This window comes from Ailuropoda melanoleuca, chromosome 12 (assembly GCF_002007445.2).
Source record: "Ailuropoda melanoleuca isolate Jingjing chromosome 12, ASM200744v2, whole genome shotgun sequence".
In the NCBI taxonomy this organism is placed as follows: Eukaryota; Metazoa; Chordata; class Mammalia; order Carnivora; family Ursidae; genus Ailuropoda; species Ailuropoda melanoleuca.
This window is the reverse complement of record NC_048229.1, coordinates 56,033,811-56,053,184: the sequence shown is the minus strand read 5'-3', so window position 1 is coordinate 56,053,184 and position 19,374 is coordinate 56,033,811. Positions and strand designations below refer to the sequence as shown.

The 19,374-nt window shown below is 38.4% G+C and overlaps 1 protein-coding gene across 7 annotated transcripts in view; it reads left to right on the top strand.

The window, feature by feature from the left end:
- Nucleotides 1-19,374, top strand: part of CNOT1 (CCR4-NOT transcription complex subunit 1) — a 104,507-nt gene that overhangs the window by 21,942 nt on the left and 63,191 nt on the right. For 6 of the 7 annotated variants that reach the window (XM_011221848.3, XM_011221886.3, XM_002912277.4 and 3 more), the window contains exon 2: nt 4,226-4,501. In XM_011221848.3, the coding sequence (XP_011220150.1) occupies nt 4,400-4,501 (102 nt within the window). In that variant the 5' untranslated portion in view covers nt 4,226-4,399. Of the gene's footprint in view, nt 1-4,225; nt 4,502-19,374 lie in introns of those variants that run through there. The other variant, XM_034638793.1, reaches the window with a different exon arrangement.

The window sequence follows — 19,374 nt, the reverse complement described above, 5'->3', positions numbered from 1 at the left end:
GTTTAATGTTTATAATACAGTTTTGTTGTGCATAATCACTGTATTGTGTATTAGATCTCCAGGACTTATTTATCTACAAATTGCAAGTTTGTACTCTTAAACACTCATTTTTCTATTGCCTGGTAACTACCATTTCACTCTGTTTTTTTTTTTTTGAGTTTGGTTTTTAAATCCTTTATTTGTTTTGTTACTGAGATACAGTCAACGTAGAGCATTATAGTAATTTCAGGTGTACAACATAAAGAATGATTTAGTATTTCTGTATATTGTGAAATGATCGCTCTTATAAATCTAGGTAACATCTACCACCATCCAGGGACACCTGGGTTGCACAGTCGATTAAGTGTCCGGCTCTTGATCTCACCTCAGGTATTGAATCTAAGGTTCTTGAGTTCAAGCCCTGTTTTGGGCTCTATGCTGGACTCCACCGTGGGCCTGGAACCTACTTAAAAACAACAGCAGCCGCAGCAATAACAACAACAAATCTACAACCACCCATAGTTACCGAAAAAATTCTTTTTTCTTTGTGATGAGAACTTTTAAGATTTACTCTAAAACCCTGTATTACATCCTTAGGACTTAATGATTATAACTGAAAGTTTACCTTTGACCACCTTCATCATTTCACCACTACCACCACCAGCCCTCTCCGTTCCCCCCCAACCACAGTCTGTTCTCTGTTTCTGAATTGTTTTTAATATCCCACGAATGATGGATATCATGTAGTATTTGTCTTATTCAGTCGGATTTATCTCAGCATAATGTTCTCAAGGCCATCCGTGTTGTCACAGATGTCAGTATTTATTTTTTTCCCCCATGGGTGAAAAGCATTCCTGCGTGTGTGTGTGTATGTGTGTGTATATATCACATCTTTTTCCATTCATCAGTTGACAGACACTTAGGTTGTTTCCGTATCATTTTTTCTTTAAAGAGTTTATTTTTAAATTTTGTTTAATTTTATTTTTTTAAAAAATATATATATATATTTTTAAAGATTTTATTTATTTATTTGACAGAGATAGAGACAGCCAGTGAGAGAGGGAACACAAGCAGGGGGAGTGGGAGAGGAAGAAGCAGGCTCATAGCAGAGGAGCCTGACGTGGGGCTCGATTCCATAACGCCGGGATCACGCCCTGAGCCGAAGGCAGACGCTTAACCGCTGTGCCACCCAGGCGCCCCCGCTTTCATTTTTCTGCATGTAGTTATCCAGTTTTCCCAGCACCGTTTGTTGAAGAGACTATCCTTTCCCCATTGGTTTTTCTTGTCTCCCTTATCAAATATTAGTTGACTGTATATGCTCTCTAATCTGTTCTTTTGGTCTGTGGGTCTGTTTTTATGCCAGTACTGTACTGTTTTAATTGCTGTAGCTTCGTAGTACAGTTGGAAATCAAGAAGTGTGATGCTTCCAGTTTTGTTTTGTTTTTAAGACTTCATTTATTTATTTGACAGAGCAAGTAAGAGCCAGAGAGCACACAGGCAGGGGGAACAGCAGAGGGAGAAGGAGAAGCAGGCTCTCGGCTCAGCAGGGAGCCTGATACAGGCTTTGGTCCCAGGACCCTGGGGTCATGACCACAGCCGAAGGCAGATGCTTAAACTGACTGAGCCACCCAGGCATCCCTGGTTTTGTTCCTGTTTCTCATGATTGCTTTGGCTCTTGAGGATCTTTGTAGTTCCATACCAATTTAGGTGTTTTTTTTTTCTGTTTATGTGAAAAATGCCATTGGAATTTTCATAGGGTTTGTGTTGAATCTACATGGCTTTGGGTGGCGTGGACATTTTATTTATTTTTATTTTTCTTAATTTTTTAAAAGATTTTATTTCCCACAGAGAGCATGAAAGGGGGGAGCAGAGGGAAAGGGAGCCTGATGACTTGGCCCCAGGACCCCAGAATCATGACCTGAGTTGAAGGCAGGTACTTAACTGACTGAACCACCCAGGCATCCCTGGTGTGGACATTTTAATTTTTTTAATTTTTAAATTCTTAAAAATTATTTTAATTTATTATTATTAAATTTTATTATTTTATATTTATTTATATTTATTAAATTTATATTGATAATATACTATTATTAAATTAAAATTATTGAATTATTGTGTTTTGGAGTGGGAGGGAGGGAGAGAGAATCTTAAGCAGACACCATGCTTAGCGCAGAGTCTGATGCGGTGCTGTGTCTCACAACCCTGAGAGTGTGACCTGAGCTGAAATCAAGAGTCAGATGCTTCACTGACTGAGTGGGTGTTGTGGACATTTAAGAGTATTAACTCTTCTAATCCATTAATGTAATGTCCTTCCATTTGTTTTGTCATCTTTGATTTCTATCAACAAAGTCTTGTAGTTTAATTGTATAGTCTAGGACTTTCTTTAGACTCAACTAAGAAATGATTTTTTTTTTAAGATTCATTTATTTGATTGGAATAGGCTGGTGATGGGTATTAAGGAGGGCACATGTTGCGTGGCGCCCTGGGTGTTATATGCAAACAATGAATCATGGAACACTACATCAAAAACTAATGATGTACTGTATGGTGACTAACTTATAATAAAAAACGAGACAGCAAATGTAAAAAAAAAAATTTCATTTATTTGAGAGAGCATGTGAACCAGAGGAGGGGCAGAGGAAGAGAATCTCAAGCAGACTCTGCTGAGGGCGGGGGGGTAGAGCCTGTCGCTGGCCAGTCTCTCAACCTGGAGATACGACCTGGGCCGAAATCAAGAGTCAAGAGTCGAGGCCTAACTGACTGATCCACCTGGGTGCCCCTGAAGAGTTACTTTTTATCATTCTACTTAACTCTTTCTTTTTGCTGAGATAGACCTCCCTGAAAATCAGTGTCTTTTAGTTTTGGGGTTTTTTCCCCCCCTTTGAGTTCTTGAGGCAAAAAGACCTCATATATATGGAGGGATACTTTTTTTCTTTTTTAGATACATTCTTAATAGTGGAATTATAGGTTAAAGGGTAGTGCAGTAAACACTTTTTGTAGTATTGCCAATTTGAATTTCAGGAAAGGTTGTACACTTAATACTGTTGTTAACAGTCTGGTGAGTCCTCTCTTTGCCTTTATTCCTTCTGTAGTATGTCCTCAAACTTGGATTTTTTACTTGTCTGATACAGAAAATATGCTATGACCAGAACATGAAGAAAACTTCTTTAAGATTTATAGCAGGCAAGTTTAGCTGTGTGTAATGGATAGATAGAAACTCAACTTGTCTTTAACTTCACACACGTTATTACTTTAGAATGAACAGAAAATATCTTGGCATGTTTTCAAGCTTCTCCTCTTTCTTGGGGAGCATGTGGAGGATTGAACTTTTGCTTTGTATAAAATGAAACAGAACAAAACAATGTAGTGTTTCTAATTCATTTAGAAATTGTTAAACGTAAAGGTGTTAAAAGGGTCTTTTAATCTTTGCGAATTTTCTGATTGTAATGAAATTATGAGCTGATTTCAGAACATAAAGCTGTGCGTAAGTTCAGCTCCTTGTTTTCAAAGATTTTTGTGTTTCAGCAGCAGTACTTGGTGAAATTGTAGGAAAAAATTGTGGGTCCCCCCCTCCCCCTTTTTGTAATACAGAATAGTTCCTCTGACTCAGGCCACGGTTGGAATTAAACTGATAAGCATTCTGTCATTTTCTGCTTTGGGCTTCCCTTTCTAAATCTTCCTAGTAAAATTTTCAACAATGTGGGAAGGAATTTGTGTCCTGAAGCCCTTGCTTGCCTTTAAGACAGCTATTCAGATACCTAAAACATGTACCCTAAGGTACAGCTCTAGGATCAAACTATCTTGATTCTGAAGCAGTACGTAAGGAGTAAAAGTTAATATATAGGATCTTATAAATAGGTTGTAGATGTTGTGGGAAGAGGAACAGAAGATGTCAGATGAGTGTTTCCACCAACCCTAATTTTAAGTACTTTCCTGCTGTTTCTAAAGTGTATATTATACATAATCATTTTGAAGTAGATAAAATAGACATCCAGATATTATAGGTTGTCTTGCTAAACTGCAACTTTTTGGCGGGGTGGTGGTATTTTCTTTTTATACTGTCCCTATACCTAATTTTCAGACTTGGCATCTTCTGTAATTAGTGGTTGAGACATACTAATTTTATTTTTTCTGAGTCCTTAGTGGTATTTCAGGTACTAAGTTGGAGAGGTGATTGTTTAACTCTTGTTCCCCTAATAAACTAATTTAAAAATCTGATCTTTATTCTTCTCTTTTTTTAAAACAGGTGCCATGTTTCAGAACAGAGTAATACCCCTGGTAAAGAAGAACTGAAGACACTGTACAGACATCAGATATAGGCTAATTACAAAGAAAGCATTAACCTGCCTCTGAGGTGACTAAAGGGGAATAATGGTGATTTTGCGCCGGGCTCGGCCGCCTGCTTCCGCCCCAACCAGCAATGAATCTTGACTCGCTCTCGCTGGCCTTGTCTCAAATCAGCTACCTGGTGGACAATTTAACCAAGAAAAACTACCGAGCCAGCCAGCAGGAAATACAGCATGTAAGTAAACTTAGAAAACAAGTACCATTAAAGGAATGAGTATGCAATAGAAAGAAAGTTCTCCTCGGCTTTAATATGTAAAAGAGATTTTATCCCAGTCCTTTTTTTTTTTTTTAAAGGAGTCACAGATTTAAATTTTTCTATAAAAATTACGAAATACCTGATTTGGTTTAGTCTCATTTTTTTCCTTATCTGCATTTTAAAATTGAGATACACTTCATAAACTGTCAAACCCACCCTTATAAAATTTGCAATTCAGTAGTTTCTGGTAGATTCACAAAGTTACTTAATCATCACCATCTAACTCCAGAATGTTTTCGTCACCTCAAAAAGAAATACTTGAATCCATTAGCAGTTGCTCTCCCATGTCCTCCCTCCAGCTCCTGGCAACCACTTATCTTTCCGCTTTTATGGATTTGCCTTTCTGGACATTTCATCTAAATGCAGTCATACCAGATGTGGTCTTTTCTGTCTGCCTTCTTTCACTTAGCACGGTGCTTTCAATATCCATCCATCTTTTTGTGGCATCTGGGTGGCTCAGTCAGTTTAGTGTTGACTTTTGATTTTGGCTCAGGTCATGATCTCTCAGGGTCGTGAGATTGAGCCACCTGTTGGGCTCTGTGCTGGGTGTGGAGCCTGCTTAAGATTCTCTCCCTCACCCCCCACATTCCCTTTAAGAAAAAGATTCATCCATGTTGGATGGCATCTGTGTCAGTGCTTTATTCCTTCTTATGAGTAATAATAATACTGTATGAATATTATTTATAATAGTGAACAATAGTTCTAAATATTCTGCAGTTTGTTTATCTGTTAGTTGGATATTTAATTTGTTTCCATTTTGTGGCTGTTTTGAGTAGTTTGGCTTTCAGCATTTGTTTATGAGTTTTTGGATGGATATTTGTTTTCAGTTTTTTGGGTATATACCAAAGAATGGAATTGCTGGGTTATATGGTAACTCTGACTTTTTGAAGAACTGTCATACTTTATCTAGAGCGCTGGATCACTTTTCATTTCCACAAGTAGTGTACGAGGGTTCCAATTTTTCCTCATCTTCACTAACACTTGTTATTTTATGTCTTTCTTTATACCCATTCTAGTGGGCGTGAACAGGTATTTCATTGTTTCGATAATGTAGCTTATGATGTTGAACGTCTTTTCATGTGCTTATTTATACACAAACACATCTTTGGAGAAATGTCAGTTCAAATCCTTTGCCCCCCAATTTTTTTTGTCATTGATCCCCCCAATTTTATTATTTTTTAAAGATTTTATTTATTCATTAGAGAGAGGGAGGGCTTGAGGGTGCTGATGAGCAGGGGGGAGCAGCAGCAGGAGAGGGAGAAGCAGACTCCCTTCTGAGCAGGGAGCTAGTGCTGGTTTGATCCCAGGACCCTGAGATCATGATCTGAGCTGAAGACAGACGTTTAACTGACTGAACAACCCAGGTGCCCTGACCCCTCAATTTTTAAAAATTATTCTTGGGGCACCTGGGCGGCTCAGTCATTAAGCATCTGCCGTCGGCTCGGGTTGTGATCCCAGCGTCCTTGGATCGAGCCCTACATCGGGCTCCCTGCTCTGCTGGGAGCCTGCTTCTTCCTCTCCCACTCGACCTGCTTGTGTTCCCTCTCTCACTGGCTGTCTCTCTCTCTGTCAAATAAATAAATAAAATCTTAAAAAAAAAATCGTTCTCAAATATAGGTTTGACTTGTAAAGCATTTCATTCAATCTTTATGAAAGTTAAATAACATACTATATCTTAATTGTCATGATGGTACCCCCTTCTCGTCAATAAATGGAGCATCATACTTACAGTTGTATATATTATTAAATTAAAACTTGTGTGACAACAGGTAACTCTCTGAACTTTATCTTCCTCATCTACAAAATAAGGATAAATATAGAATTTGTCTGGTATCCTTGTTAGGATTAAATGAAGTTAAGAAGAGCACCTAATACAGTTCCTGTCATAAACGTTATTTAAAAAAATTCTCCTTTCTCTGCATTATAAATTACAGTTGTTATATAAGGTAGATAGTACATAAGTACAAGCTTTTAAATGAAAGACAGGTGCCTAATTATTTGAGCTAAATCTAAGCATTGTTTGGGAACTTTTTTCTCTTTTCCTTGTTTTTGGGGTGTGTATATAGAGGTTGTAGTTCAATTTTTATTTTTTATTTATTTTTAAAGATTTTATTTGTTGATCTGAGAGAGAAAGGGATAGAGAGCACGAGTGGGGGGGGAGCGATAGAGGGGAAGGGAGAAACAGACTCCCTTCTGAGCCGAGAGTCCTAGGTGGGGGTTCAATCCCAGAACCTGAAGATCATGACCTGAGCCGAAGGCAGATGCTTAACTGACTGAGCCACCCAGGCGCCCCTGGGCACCCTAGGTTTATATTTAAAATAGATAATATATTAACCTGATTACCCCCACTACCCATTTTTCTCTGCCGCTGTTTCTTAACTGTTCTTCCAAAGATACTTGCATGTAGAAAATAGGAAAATATTATTCTGACAAAGCTGAATCATGTTAAGTAAAACTATTTCTATAAAGTTAAAAAAAATAGTAAAATACTTCCTGTTCTTTTTTCATATGTTGGCATATGATAGTTTTCTATATCTTGATTGTTTCTTTTTAATTTATTATTTACTTACTTTTTTTTAAAGGTTTTATTTATTTGTTAGCGAGCACAAGCAGGGGGTGGGGCAGAGGGAGAAGCAGGCTCCCCCCCACTGAGCAAGGAGCCCCGTGTGGGACTTGATCCCAAGACCCTGGGATCATGACCTGAACTGAAGACAGACGCTTCACTGACTGAGCCACTCAGGTGTCACTGTTTCTTTTTTAACTTACCAGTCTATCTTAGAAAGTATTCTTGGGGTGCCTGGCTGGCTCAGTCGGTAGAGCATTCAGTTCTTGATTTCAGGGTCATGAGTTTGAGCCAAATTGGGTGTGGAGCCTACCTTAAAAAAAAAAAAAAAGAAAAAGAAAAATTGTTGCTTATTCCTATACATAAAAGGTTTCTTCTTTTAAGGCTGCATAGGAAACCATTATATGGATGAATCATAATTTATTTCACTGTTGATGGACATTTAGGTTATATTCTTTATTTTTTGCTTTTGCTATTGTCAGTGCTGGTTTTCTGTTTTTGTTTTTTTTTTTAAAGATTTTGTTTATTTATATGACAGAGATAGAGACAGCCAGCGAGAGAGAGGGCACACAAGCAGGGGAGTGGGAGAGGAAGAAGCAGGCTTCCAGTGGAGGAGCCTGATATGGGGCTTGATCCCAGAACGCCAGGATCACGCCCTGAGCCAAAGGCAAAGGCTTAACGACTGAGCCACGCAGGCGCCCCCTGTCAGTGCTGTTTTAACATTGTTTTTACATGTGTGTGTTAGCTTAGTTGTAGGATAAATTCTTAGAAATTCAAGCTTGGGCCACTCTTCTTTCCTTTCTAATGGAAAAGCTCAGTTCGTGGAATTACTCAGTTCCTAGTAGATTTTTTTTCTTTTCATGTGTTTCAGTGTCCATGGTACATTGTAATAACAGCTTTGTGTGCTTATAGGGCTTATTGCAATTAATGCTGCTTGATGAATTATAGTGTTTAAGTTCATTGTTCTAATACCTTCAGGGGTCCTTTCAGTAGAGAACAAAATCTAATCTCCTCAATCTGAATTTCAGCGCCCTTTAAGTCATTCTAAATTCTGGAATTCTCATCTTTTTGAAGAAACAAATCCAGTAGCACCTCATTAGTGAAGACACCCCTTTTTTCCTTTATTTGGATTGATTCCTTAGGATAAATTCTGAAAGCTGGGTGGGTCAGAGTGTGTCTTAACAATTTTATGCAATTACTATTTAAGCATTTGCTGTGTACCACACATCATTTTTTTAGTCACTGTTTTTTTTTTTTTAAAGGTTTTATTTATTTATTATTTGACACAGAGAGCCAGCGCCTGCATGGGCTGAAGGAAGGGCAAAGGGGGGAGGGAGAAGGACACGGAGACTCCATGCTGAGCACTGAGGGCTTGATCTCACAACCCTGAGATCATCACCTGAGCTGAAATCAAGTGTAACTGACTGAGCCACCCAGGTGCCACCTCTCATATCTTAATTTTTTTTTTTTTTTTTAAAGATTTTATTTATTTATTCGACAGAGACAGAGACAGCCAGCGAGAGAGGGAACACAAGCAGGGGGAGTGGGAGAGGAAGAAGCAGGCTCATAGCGGAAGAGCCTGATGTGGGGCTCGATCCCACAATACAGGATCACGCCCTGAGCCGAAGGCAGACGCTTAACCGCCGTGCCACCCAGGCGCCCCCTCATATCTTAATTTAAAACATGATATATAGGGCGCCTGGGTGGCTCAGTCGGTTAAACATTCTGCTCAGGTCGTGATCTGAGGGTGGATTAGAAGGAACCCCACTTGGGGCTCTGCACTGGGTGTGGAGCCTGCTTGGGATTCTCTTTCCCTCCCACTTTTTCCTTCTCCAGCTTTCGTGGGTGCGTACTCGCTCTCTGGCTCTTTAAAAAAAAAAAAAAGTGCAGTAATTTCTAAACATGTAATATCCAGTTAACACTCAGATTTCTTGTTTTGCCTCATCTAAAAATTTGATCACACTTGGGTTTGAATTAGGATCCAAATAAAATGTGTGTTGCATTGGCCCATATCAAATCTCTTTTAAAATCTGTGATTTTCCCTCTTTTTTTTTTTTTTTTAAAGATTTCATTTATTTATTCGACAGAGATAGAGACAGCCAGCGAGAGAGGGAACACAAGCAGGGGGAATGGGAGAGGAAGAAGCAGGCTCATAACGGAGGAGCCTGATGTGGGGCTCGATCCCACAACGCCGGGACCACGCCCTGAGCCGAAGGCAGATGCTTAACCGCTGTGCCACCCAGGCGCCCCATCCCTCTTTTTTTCTTGTAATTATTTTATTAAATCAGGTTCTTTTGTCCTGTAGTTACCCACAGTGTGAATTTGCTGTGTTGGTGTTTAACATGTTCTTATGTCTCTTGTATTTTCTGTAAGTTAGTAAATTTAGAAGCACAATCAGATTAAGAGTTTTCTTTCTTTTGGACAGTTTGTAGTTCATGTATACTTTCATCAGGTTTGCAATGTTTGCTTGCCTCTACTTTTGTGATTTTTAGCAGGCTTTGTTCATTGACTGGATTCATTAATTTGTCAGGGATTGCGAAGTGATGGTATTCTTCCTGTTATGCATTCTTGAAATAATTCTGTAAAGGGAAACTTGGCTTACCAACTATATGGTTACCTGAGGTACATTGTATGTAGGAAGGGCAAGATCGGTGCTTGATTCTCTGTTTATTTGCCAGTTTTCGGAGTGACTTGTTTCCTATCACCTTCTAAACATGATCAGTAACTAGTATTCTTAGGAACTCATGTATTTTTTTTTTTAAGGTTTATTTTTTTAGAGAGGGAGCACGTGTGGGTGCAGTGTGTGGGTGGGAGGAGGGGCACAGGGAGAGGGAGAGAATCCCAAGCAGACTTCCCTCTGAGTGCAGAGTCCAATGTGGGGCTCGATCCTATGACCCTGACATGATGACCTGAACTGAAATCAAGAGTCAGTCACTTAACTGACTGAGCCACCCAGGTGCACCAAGAACTCATGTAGTTTTGAACATATTTGATATATTTGAGTTCATTGAAAAGTATTACTGATGAGACTCTTTGGCCAGTAAATGCTTAATTCTTGTTGGCTTTGAAGTCCTTTGTCCCCTTATTTTTGTAATTTATAGTCCTTGATGTCATTTCTGAAACTGGAAAACTAAAATATTCTAGACTTATCTTGTGTATTTTTTGCTTCAGACCTGGAATTAGCAGTTTCTCTAAGAGGCCTTGGTTTTATTTTAGTGGAAAATGGTATATGGAGATCATCTCTCCACTTAAAAAGTGATTAAAGAAGGCAACTTAGGTGATGCACACAAACTTTATGTAGTACTTCATTACATGGGCAGGCCCCTTCAGGGGAACTGCAAAATGGGGCAGAAGGTAAGAAGCTATTTTTTTTTTTAAGATTTTATTTATTTATTGGACAGAGATAGAGACAGCCAGCGAGAGAGGGAACACAAGCAGGGGGAGTGGGAGAGGAAGAAGCAGGCTCATAGGAGAGGAGCCTGATGTGGGGCTCGATCCCATAATGCCGGGATCACGCCCTGAGCCGAAGGCAGACGCTTAACCGCTGTGCCATCCAGGCGCCCCGTAAGAAGCTATTTTTATAGGATTACAAATAAAAAACAAGGAAGAGACTAATGAAAAATATCTGGTTGGCTGGGGCCACATAGTCAACCTTGTTTAAGGTGAGAAGGCCCAGAGTTGGCTTGGCCTTTGGTATTGGCTGACTGAATGTACTGCATTTCTGGTGAAGTGGAGCATTTACAGGGACTCGAAAGTTATCTAAGTTTTGGTTTGCTGGCATGGCATCCTGGGCAGGAGTGGCACCATTTTGGACCTAGAAAGTTACTTCATCACTTGCATTGCTTGCTGATGATCAGTTGTTCATTATTAGGCCTTTCAGTGGACAAAGCTAAGGAGAAAATACACCATGAGTTCATACTGATACTACTGGTATTTCCAGTTTATCTTTACTTCCATTAATGATCTGAAATCTATTTCCTTTTTTTTCCTATGCACAAAATTCCAGTTATCAGTGATAAAAAAAAATCATTTACTCTGTTCCACACTGCACAATCAGGGGTTTCAGACTAACAGCCCTGACGCTGTTAACTGCACTATGATTATGGAAAATAGAGGTAGGGGGCAAGGGGAACCCTTAGGGTATCCCAGAGGTATCCCTAGGCATATTTCAGAGATAATGTGAGTTTGGTTCCAGACCATTGCAATAAAGTGAGTCAAGTAAATTTTAAAAGTCCCATTTGTACTATAGTACAGCATCTTAAGTATATAATATCATTATGTCTAAAAAGTATACATATTTCCATTAAAAAATACTTTATTGCCAAAACATGTTAACCATCATATAAGCTTTCAGCACAGTTAATCTTTTTGCCTATGGAGGGTCTTGCCTTTTGTCCATGGCTGCTGCGACTGGTCAGGGTGGTGACTGCTGAAGGTTGGAGTGGCCCTGGCAGTTTCTTAACATAAGATAACAGTGACGTTTGCCACATCGATTGATTTCTTCTTTCAAGAATGATTTCTCTGTAGCATGTGATATTCTTTGATGTCATTTTACCGACAGTAGAATTTATTTCAAAACTGGAGTCAGTCCTAGGGCGCCTGGGTGGCTCATTTGGTTGAGCGTCTGACTCTTGATTTTGGCTCAGGTCATGAACTCTCAGGGTTGTAGGATGGAGCCCCACATTGCACTCCATGCTTAGTGTGGAGTTGGCTATTCCTTTTCCTCTGCTGCTCTTCCTGCTTGTGCATGCTTTCTCTCTCAAATAAGTACATAAATAAAATCTTCAAAAAACATTTGTGTCTTCTCAAACCCTTCTGCTGCTTTATCAGCTAAGTTTATATAATATTCTAAACTTTGTTGTCATTCCAACATCTTCACCAGGAGTAAATTCCATTTCAAGAAACTTTTTTTGCTCATTCAAAAGATTGCAGCAATTAAGTTACGTCATGAGGCTCCACTTCCAATTCTGGTTCTCTTGCTATTTCTACCACATCTGCAGTTACTTCTTCCACTGAAGTCTTCAACCCCTGAAGTCATCCTTGAGGTTTGGAATCAACTTCTTCCGTTAACTCCTGTTAATGTTGATATTTTGACCTCTTCCCATTAATCTTGAATGTTCTTCTTGGATGGCATTTAGAATGGTAAATCCTTTCTGGAAGATTTTCAGTTTACTTTGCCCAGATCCATTAAAGACATTGCTGTCTGGCTCTAGCTTTAAGAAATGTATTTCTTAAATAGTAAGGCTGGAAAGTAGAAATGACTAGTTGATCCATGGGCTGCAGAATGGATGTTGCGTCAGTGGACATGAAAACCACATTAATCGTGCTATACATCTTCATCAGAGCTCTTGGGTGACCTGGTATGTTGTCAAGGATCAGTAATATTTTGAAAGAAATCTCTTTCTGAATAGTAGGTCTCAACAGTGGGCTTCAAATATTCACTAAACCATGTTGTAAACAGATGTGCTGTCCTCCAGGGTTTTGTTCCATTTAAAGTGCACAGGCAGGGTCAATTTAACATAATTGTAAGGGCTCTAGGATTTCAGAATGCTAAGTGAACTTTGGCTTTAACTTACAGTCACCTGCTGCATTAGTCCCTAATAAAGAGAGTCAGCTTGTCCTTTGAAGCAGCCATTGACTTCTCTCTGGCTGTGGAAGTCCTAAATGGCATCTCTTCTAAGTCTTTTTCCATCTACATTGAAAATCTGTTGTTTACTATAGCTGCCTTCATTATCTGGCCAGATCTTCTGGATAACTTGCTGTAGCTTCTGCATCAGCCTTTGCTTCACTTTGTGCTTTTATGGAGACGGCTTCTTTCCTTAAACCCTATGAGCCAGTCTCTGCTAGCTTCACATTTTCCTTCTGCGGCGTCCTCACCTACCTGAGGCTTTATACTTTAATACACCTATCTGTATTAGGCTTTGGCTTAAGGGAATGTTGTGGCTGGTTCGATCTGTGTAGACCACAACAACGTTCTCCATACCAGCAGTAAGACTCATGCTTTCTTATCATTTGTGTGTTCACTGGAGTAAAACTTTTAATTTCCTTTAAGACATTTTTTCTTTGCATTTACACCTTGGCCAACTTAGACACAAGAGGACTAGCTTTTGGCCTGTTTTGACTTTCAGCATGCCTTCCTCAACTAACAGTCATTTCTATCTTTTGATTTCAAGTGAGATAAGTTTGACTCTTCCTTTCATTTGAACGCTTAGGAGGCCATTGTGGGGTTATTAAGAGTCTAATTTCAATATTGTGTCTCAGGTAATAGAGGGAAAGTTTGGGGAGCATCCAGTTGGTGGAGTAGTCAGAACACACATGACATTTATTGATTATGTTTGCCGTCTTGTATTGGGTTAGTTCATGGTGCCCTGAAACAGTTGGAATAGTAACATGAAAAATCATGATCACAGGGGCGCCTGGGTGGCACAGTCGTTAAGCGTCTGCCTTTGGCTCAGGGCGTGATCCCAGCGTTTTGGGATCAAGCCCCGCATCAGGCTCCTCCGCTGGGAGCCTGCTTCTTCCTCTCCCACTCCCCTGCTTGTGTTCCCTCTTTCGCTGGCTGTCTCTCTCTCTCTCTGTCAAATAAATAAATAAAATCTTAAAAAAAATCATGATCACAGATCACCATAAGAAGTACAATGAGGGGCACCTGGGTGGCTCAGTTGGTTAGGCAACTGCCTTTGGCTTTGGTCATTATCCTGGAGTCCCAGGATCAAGTCCCTCCTCGTGCCCCCTGCTCAGTGGGGATTCTGCTTCTCCCTCTGACCCTCCCGCCTCTTGTGTGTGTGCGCGCGCGCCTGCTCGCGCTCTCTCGTTCTCTCTTTCTTTCTCTCTCAAATCAATAAAATCTTTAAAAAAATATATAATGGGAAAATTGGAAATATTGTGAGAATTACCAAAATGTGACACAGAAGAAATGAGCAAATGCTTTTGCAGAAATGACCCAATACACAGTTGCCACAAGCCTTCAGTTTGAAAAACAAAAACATTACCTGTAAAATGAAGTGTAATAAAATGAGATATGGCTATGTATCTCACTAGAGATGTGCCATCAAATTAATGTATTAAAGTTATTTAGAGTAGTTCTTGGCAGAGTTACACCACCAACTGGATATCGTGTTGGCTTCATTGTTTTCATATTACTTCCAATATTTAGGGAGTACTTTTTTAGTAATTTAATTTTGCTTGGTAATTATGTAAAATTTTTGTACCCAAAGTTAAATCTGTAAAACAGCTTTTATTCAAGAAGCAATTTAGTCTTACTAGAAATGCAGTTTTTGGTTTTTTGTTTCTTTGTTTTTAAGTAGCCTCCATGTTCACCCATTGTGGGGCTTGAACTCATGACCCTGAGATCGAGTCTTGTGCTCCACCAACTGAGCCAATAAGGCACCCATTAGAAATATATTATATATTGAAATGGATTCAATTCTTGCCTGTCCTTTACTGCAATTTCTGTATTCCCAAAAAACCCTTGTATTTTCATTCATTTCTTTTTGGCTGTAGATCATTGTCAGATTTGTTTCATTTTGAACGTGGGTGGTGGCAACAGAATTCTTTCATGCTTGAGAATGTTTCTCATTTTTATTTAGTGTCCAACTACAACTAAATTCTTGAGTCAAGTTTACCCCTAGTTTTGTAAATATTACTCCCCATTAATCTTCAGCAATGTGTAATGTTAAAGACTCCCAGACTGTCTTCCCTTGTATTTATCTTTCCTTATCCATTTTATTTTAGTTAACTTACTTTTCCTACCTGCATCTACTCCAAGGCTCAATATACCTGTACTTTTTTTTTATTATAGAGTTTATTGACTTTATGTGTATGATGTGGCATTATTTATGCTGCATCAGCCTTTCTTGTGCTTTCTTGTGTATCTTTCAATCTTCCTGTTCAAGTCTTTATTTTATGGATATTTTTGTTGTTTACTTTGAATTTGTTTTTCATGGGGATAGAGATATATTGATAGGTGGTTATCTTTTCTGAAAATTTTTGCCTTCAGTTTCTCCTTTAAGTACTGCAAGCTTGCTTTTATTTTCTTCTCTTGTCTTTGAACCAGTGTTTACGTTTTTGAGGACTTTTCCCCTTAAAAAACAAAAACAATTCATATAATTTCTTGGACAATATGAAATATTATTTGTCTGAATTATTTATTTGGGTAAATCCTTCAAAATGTATGCTTTTCATCTGTCTTGTTTCTTTGTTCTGTTTATTTTACAGTTTTTTCAAATAGGTTCCATACTGAATCACTGGGTTTTTTCTCATCTTTGAATCAACCCGGTTGTTTACTCACATGTAAACAATCTTAGGGTTGTTTGAGGGCAGAGAAGTATGTTGGGGTAGAGTGTCATTTCTGTTTTCAAATTCAGTAATGGTTGTCACCTCCTGTGGCCTCCTTCATTGTACTTCTCCAGCATTCACCTTTGGCTAGATGGTTTGCTCATAGACATTAAAGGTAGCGTCTTGAACTTTGTTGTTTCCTCAGCTCTACTTCCTTTGTCATTCTGCAGTATGTTGATCTAGGAATGGGTAGTCTCTTATTGGCTCATATATGTTCTGGGACATTTATCAGTCCTAAACATTTTTGTTTCTGGAATTATCAGTCCCAGATAGAATTCTGATTTGGCCTGTCTTTTGAGGTGGTAATAATGGGCTATCTTCCTTATCTCTCTGGACCACTTTTTTCAGGAGTATGTTTTATTGGAAATGGAAATAAAGAAGGCTTTTGTTATGCAATAGCAGAACAAAGTACTACTAGTTCCACCATCTTTTGCTTAGAAATTTGAAAGTTTTGTCCTTTGAATTAATGATTTTCGTGTTAGAACTACCCTTTATATTTGCTGCACAGTTTTTTCAATATAGTTAACTGTTTCAAATACATGCAAATCTATTTTTATAAAGTAACCCAAAATATTCATATAGGTAAGAAAAACTAGAATCAGTATTTTTAAGAGTTAAAATTGTTTAACAAGAAAAATATGAAGATGCTTCATTACTTCTATAGACCATATTATAGTCTAAGACTGTGATCATTGTAATGTAGAGAGTTTACTGCCTTCAATTTAAATTTTAAAAATCTGGTACTTTTTTTTTTTTTTTTTGAAGTGGGGGAGGGTCAGAAGCAGAGGGAGCCAGGAGGAGAGACTCTTAAGCAGGCTTCATGCCTAGTGCTGAGCCAACTCAAGAGCTTGAGGCTCTATGTCATGACCCTGAGATCATGACTTGAGCTTAATGGACTGAGCCAGCTAGGCACCCCAAAATTTGGTATTTTATGATTGTGTAGAATCTTGGGGTTTTTTTTGTTTGTTTTCAACTTTGAGGTCATCTGTTAGGTTAGGTTTTGTATTTTTCTTTGTATAAGTCTTTCTGAGTTTTTTCCATATCCATATATATGTAAATAAAAATCTTTTTTAGGAGCTATGTTGCAGACACAAATCATCAGGTTAACAGCTGGTTTATCAATATTCCACCCAAAGGAGTATTTAACAAGTATTAATGGCATTTTTGTTGTTTCTGAATATGAACGTTGACTACCTCGTAAGATTAAACATTACAATTTTTGGACAACCTTACTAGGAATTTCCTTATAATGAGCTAAAATAAATGTTTGAGGCTCTTTTTTCTGTATAAGATTTATTATTTCATGTAATTATCCTTCACACAATTAAGTCTTTAATTCTTTCTCATGTATTCTCTAGGGCAAATAGTGCCCCATTTTTCTAACCATTTCACATGATTTTCTGAATCTCTACCATTGTAAATGCACTGTTTGTTAGTGTCCCTCTTAATATGTGACTTCTAGATGAGATTTTGTTATTCTAGCCACAGATCAGATCATTATTGAAATATTGTACATTGCCTTTGATATATTTAATTTATTACCAATGCAGCCTAAAGATTTTTATCAGATTGTAATGTACTTAACTAAAACTGAATTATTTTACTGGTCTCCCCTGTCCAGTGGGTGGAATGGTTTAAATTTTAAGTGAAAATGCCCAGGGCTTGATCTTGGGGGATCAGTGAAATCTTATGTCAACATCTCTGCAATCCAAGATCATGCGTTTAAAATAGCCCTTTAGTTTTAGGGGGGAAAAAAAACCAGTTGCTTCTAGTGAAGGGCACTATGGTATCACTGAATGAATATTCTATTCACCTAGCTGCTATAAAATACACCTGTGATCCTGCCGCTATCCTGCAAGTTAAGCGTGACACTTTCCGGTCATTGAAACCTTGATTTTTCTAAAAACTCTTTATCTGTAATAATATGGTATTGTTTGTCTGTACTTCTTAGGGTTGGTAAGATTGAGTGGCTGTAAAAGCAATTGTGAAATTATATAATGTAGAAATAAATGTGAAGGATAAGAAGGGAGGTTTGTAAAATTCTGCTTACTCTAGTTAAAACATTTTTTGTTTTTTAAAGATCTTATTAGAGAGGAAGCGTGCGTGTGGGGGAGGGGCAGAGGAGGAGGGAGAAAGAATCTGAAGCAGACCCCCACTGAGTGCAGAGCCTGACGTGGGGCTCTATCCCACAACCCTGAGATCATGACCCAAGCAGAAACCAAGAGTCTGACGCTTAACTGACTGAGCCACCCACGCACCCGTTTTGTGTTTTTGTTTTGTTTTGTTTTTGGCCACTGACAGTCTAGTGGAATATCTCTTCCATTTTTTAGATTGATGTAACAGTAGCAGATAAGTCAGTAAGTTCCTTAACCATGATCTAGGCTCTTGACTCCCTCTGACTTTTTTTTTTTCTTATTAAATGCATTTGCATACTGTTTACTTTTTGCCTAAAATGCTCTTTCCTCAAGCTCTATCTGTGGTTGTTGTCACCTCAGTACTTTAAGTCTCAGCTTATATGTTACATCTTTAGGGAAGGCCTTTCTGAAGTATCACTCCCCCCTCCTCTACCTATATCACATAACCCTTTTTTGTTTTTTTATATGATAGTTAATATTATCAAATTCTTCATATTTCCCCTGTGAGACTATAGTTCACGAGAGCTACAGAACCCATTGATCTCCTCTACTGCTGTATTTGCTGTACCTTGAATAGTACAGTATGTACTCAAATATTTGTTAAGCCAGATACTTTTTTTTTTTTTTCTGAAGATTTTATTTATTTGACACAGAGAGCAAGCACACGCGCACAAGTAGGCAGAGCACCAAGCAGAGGGAGAGGGAGAAGTGCGCTCCCTGCTGAGCAGAGAGCAGGATGCTTGGAGCTTGATCCCAGAACCCTGGGATCATGACCTGAGCTAAAGGCAGACACTTAACTAAGTGAGCCATCTAGGCGCCTCAGAGCCAAATATTCTTGTTCATTTGAGGGAGAGGTCCATTTGGTTGGAGCATAAGTAATTTTATTCCTCATTAATTTGAATTGCCTCTTTAAGATGTTTTTAGCATTTTAGGGGATAGGAAAAAATAGTCTCTTGTTTTTACAGGACTTAAGGGACTGTAAGAACCCATAGAACCAATATATTGTGAATAGGTTCACAGTAATTTTTAGAGATGCAGAGGTTCTTACTAATTATCTGATTTTATTGATTTTTAATGTCAAGATGTTTATGGGACAGTGTAAAAATTGCTCTTATTTAACACCCTACATTTTCTGGGTGGGGAAAACGGAAACATTTGAAGTAAGTTAACTTAGCCATGTACCACATAATTATGATTCAGTGGAAAGCATATAGGCTTTGGAGTTGGACCATGAATCCTGATTTCTCAGCTCATCTACATGGAATTTAAGGCTCATGTAGTCTGATGTAAATGTTCATCTCTTCATCTATAAAACTGCAGTAAATTTTGGCATAGTTGTTGAAGATTAAACCAAGGAAGCTCAGTACCATACTTACCCTAAAGTGTAAGAAAATATTATTTGTAATACTTATAAAAAGCATTTAATAAATAAATGATTGCTCTGTACTTAATTGTGTGCTAAGCTCTTTTGTAGGTCTGAAGAAGTGAGTAAAACTGCACAAATTCCCTGCTCTTGTGCAACTTGAAGTCTAGTGAGGGACATAGAAAATAAAAAGAAAATATCAGGTGGTCATAAGCTCTATGGGGAAAAGTAAAGCAGAGTGAACGGGTGATAGGGGGGCTGGTCGTGTAGTTATGAAAGGAACTGAGAGAACAGCCCATGTGTAGATACCTGAAGCTTTATAATTAGAATAGCAAGTACAAACATTGGTAAATTTGAGAAACAGCAAGAAACTAAATGGAGCTTGGGGGCAACA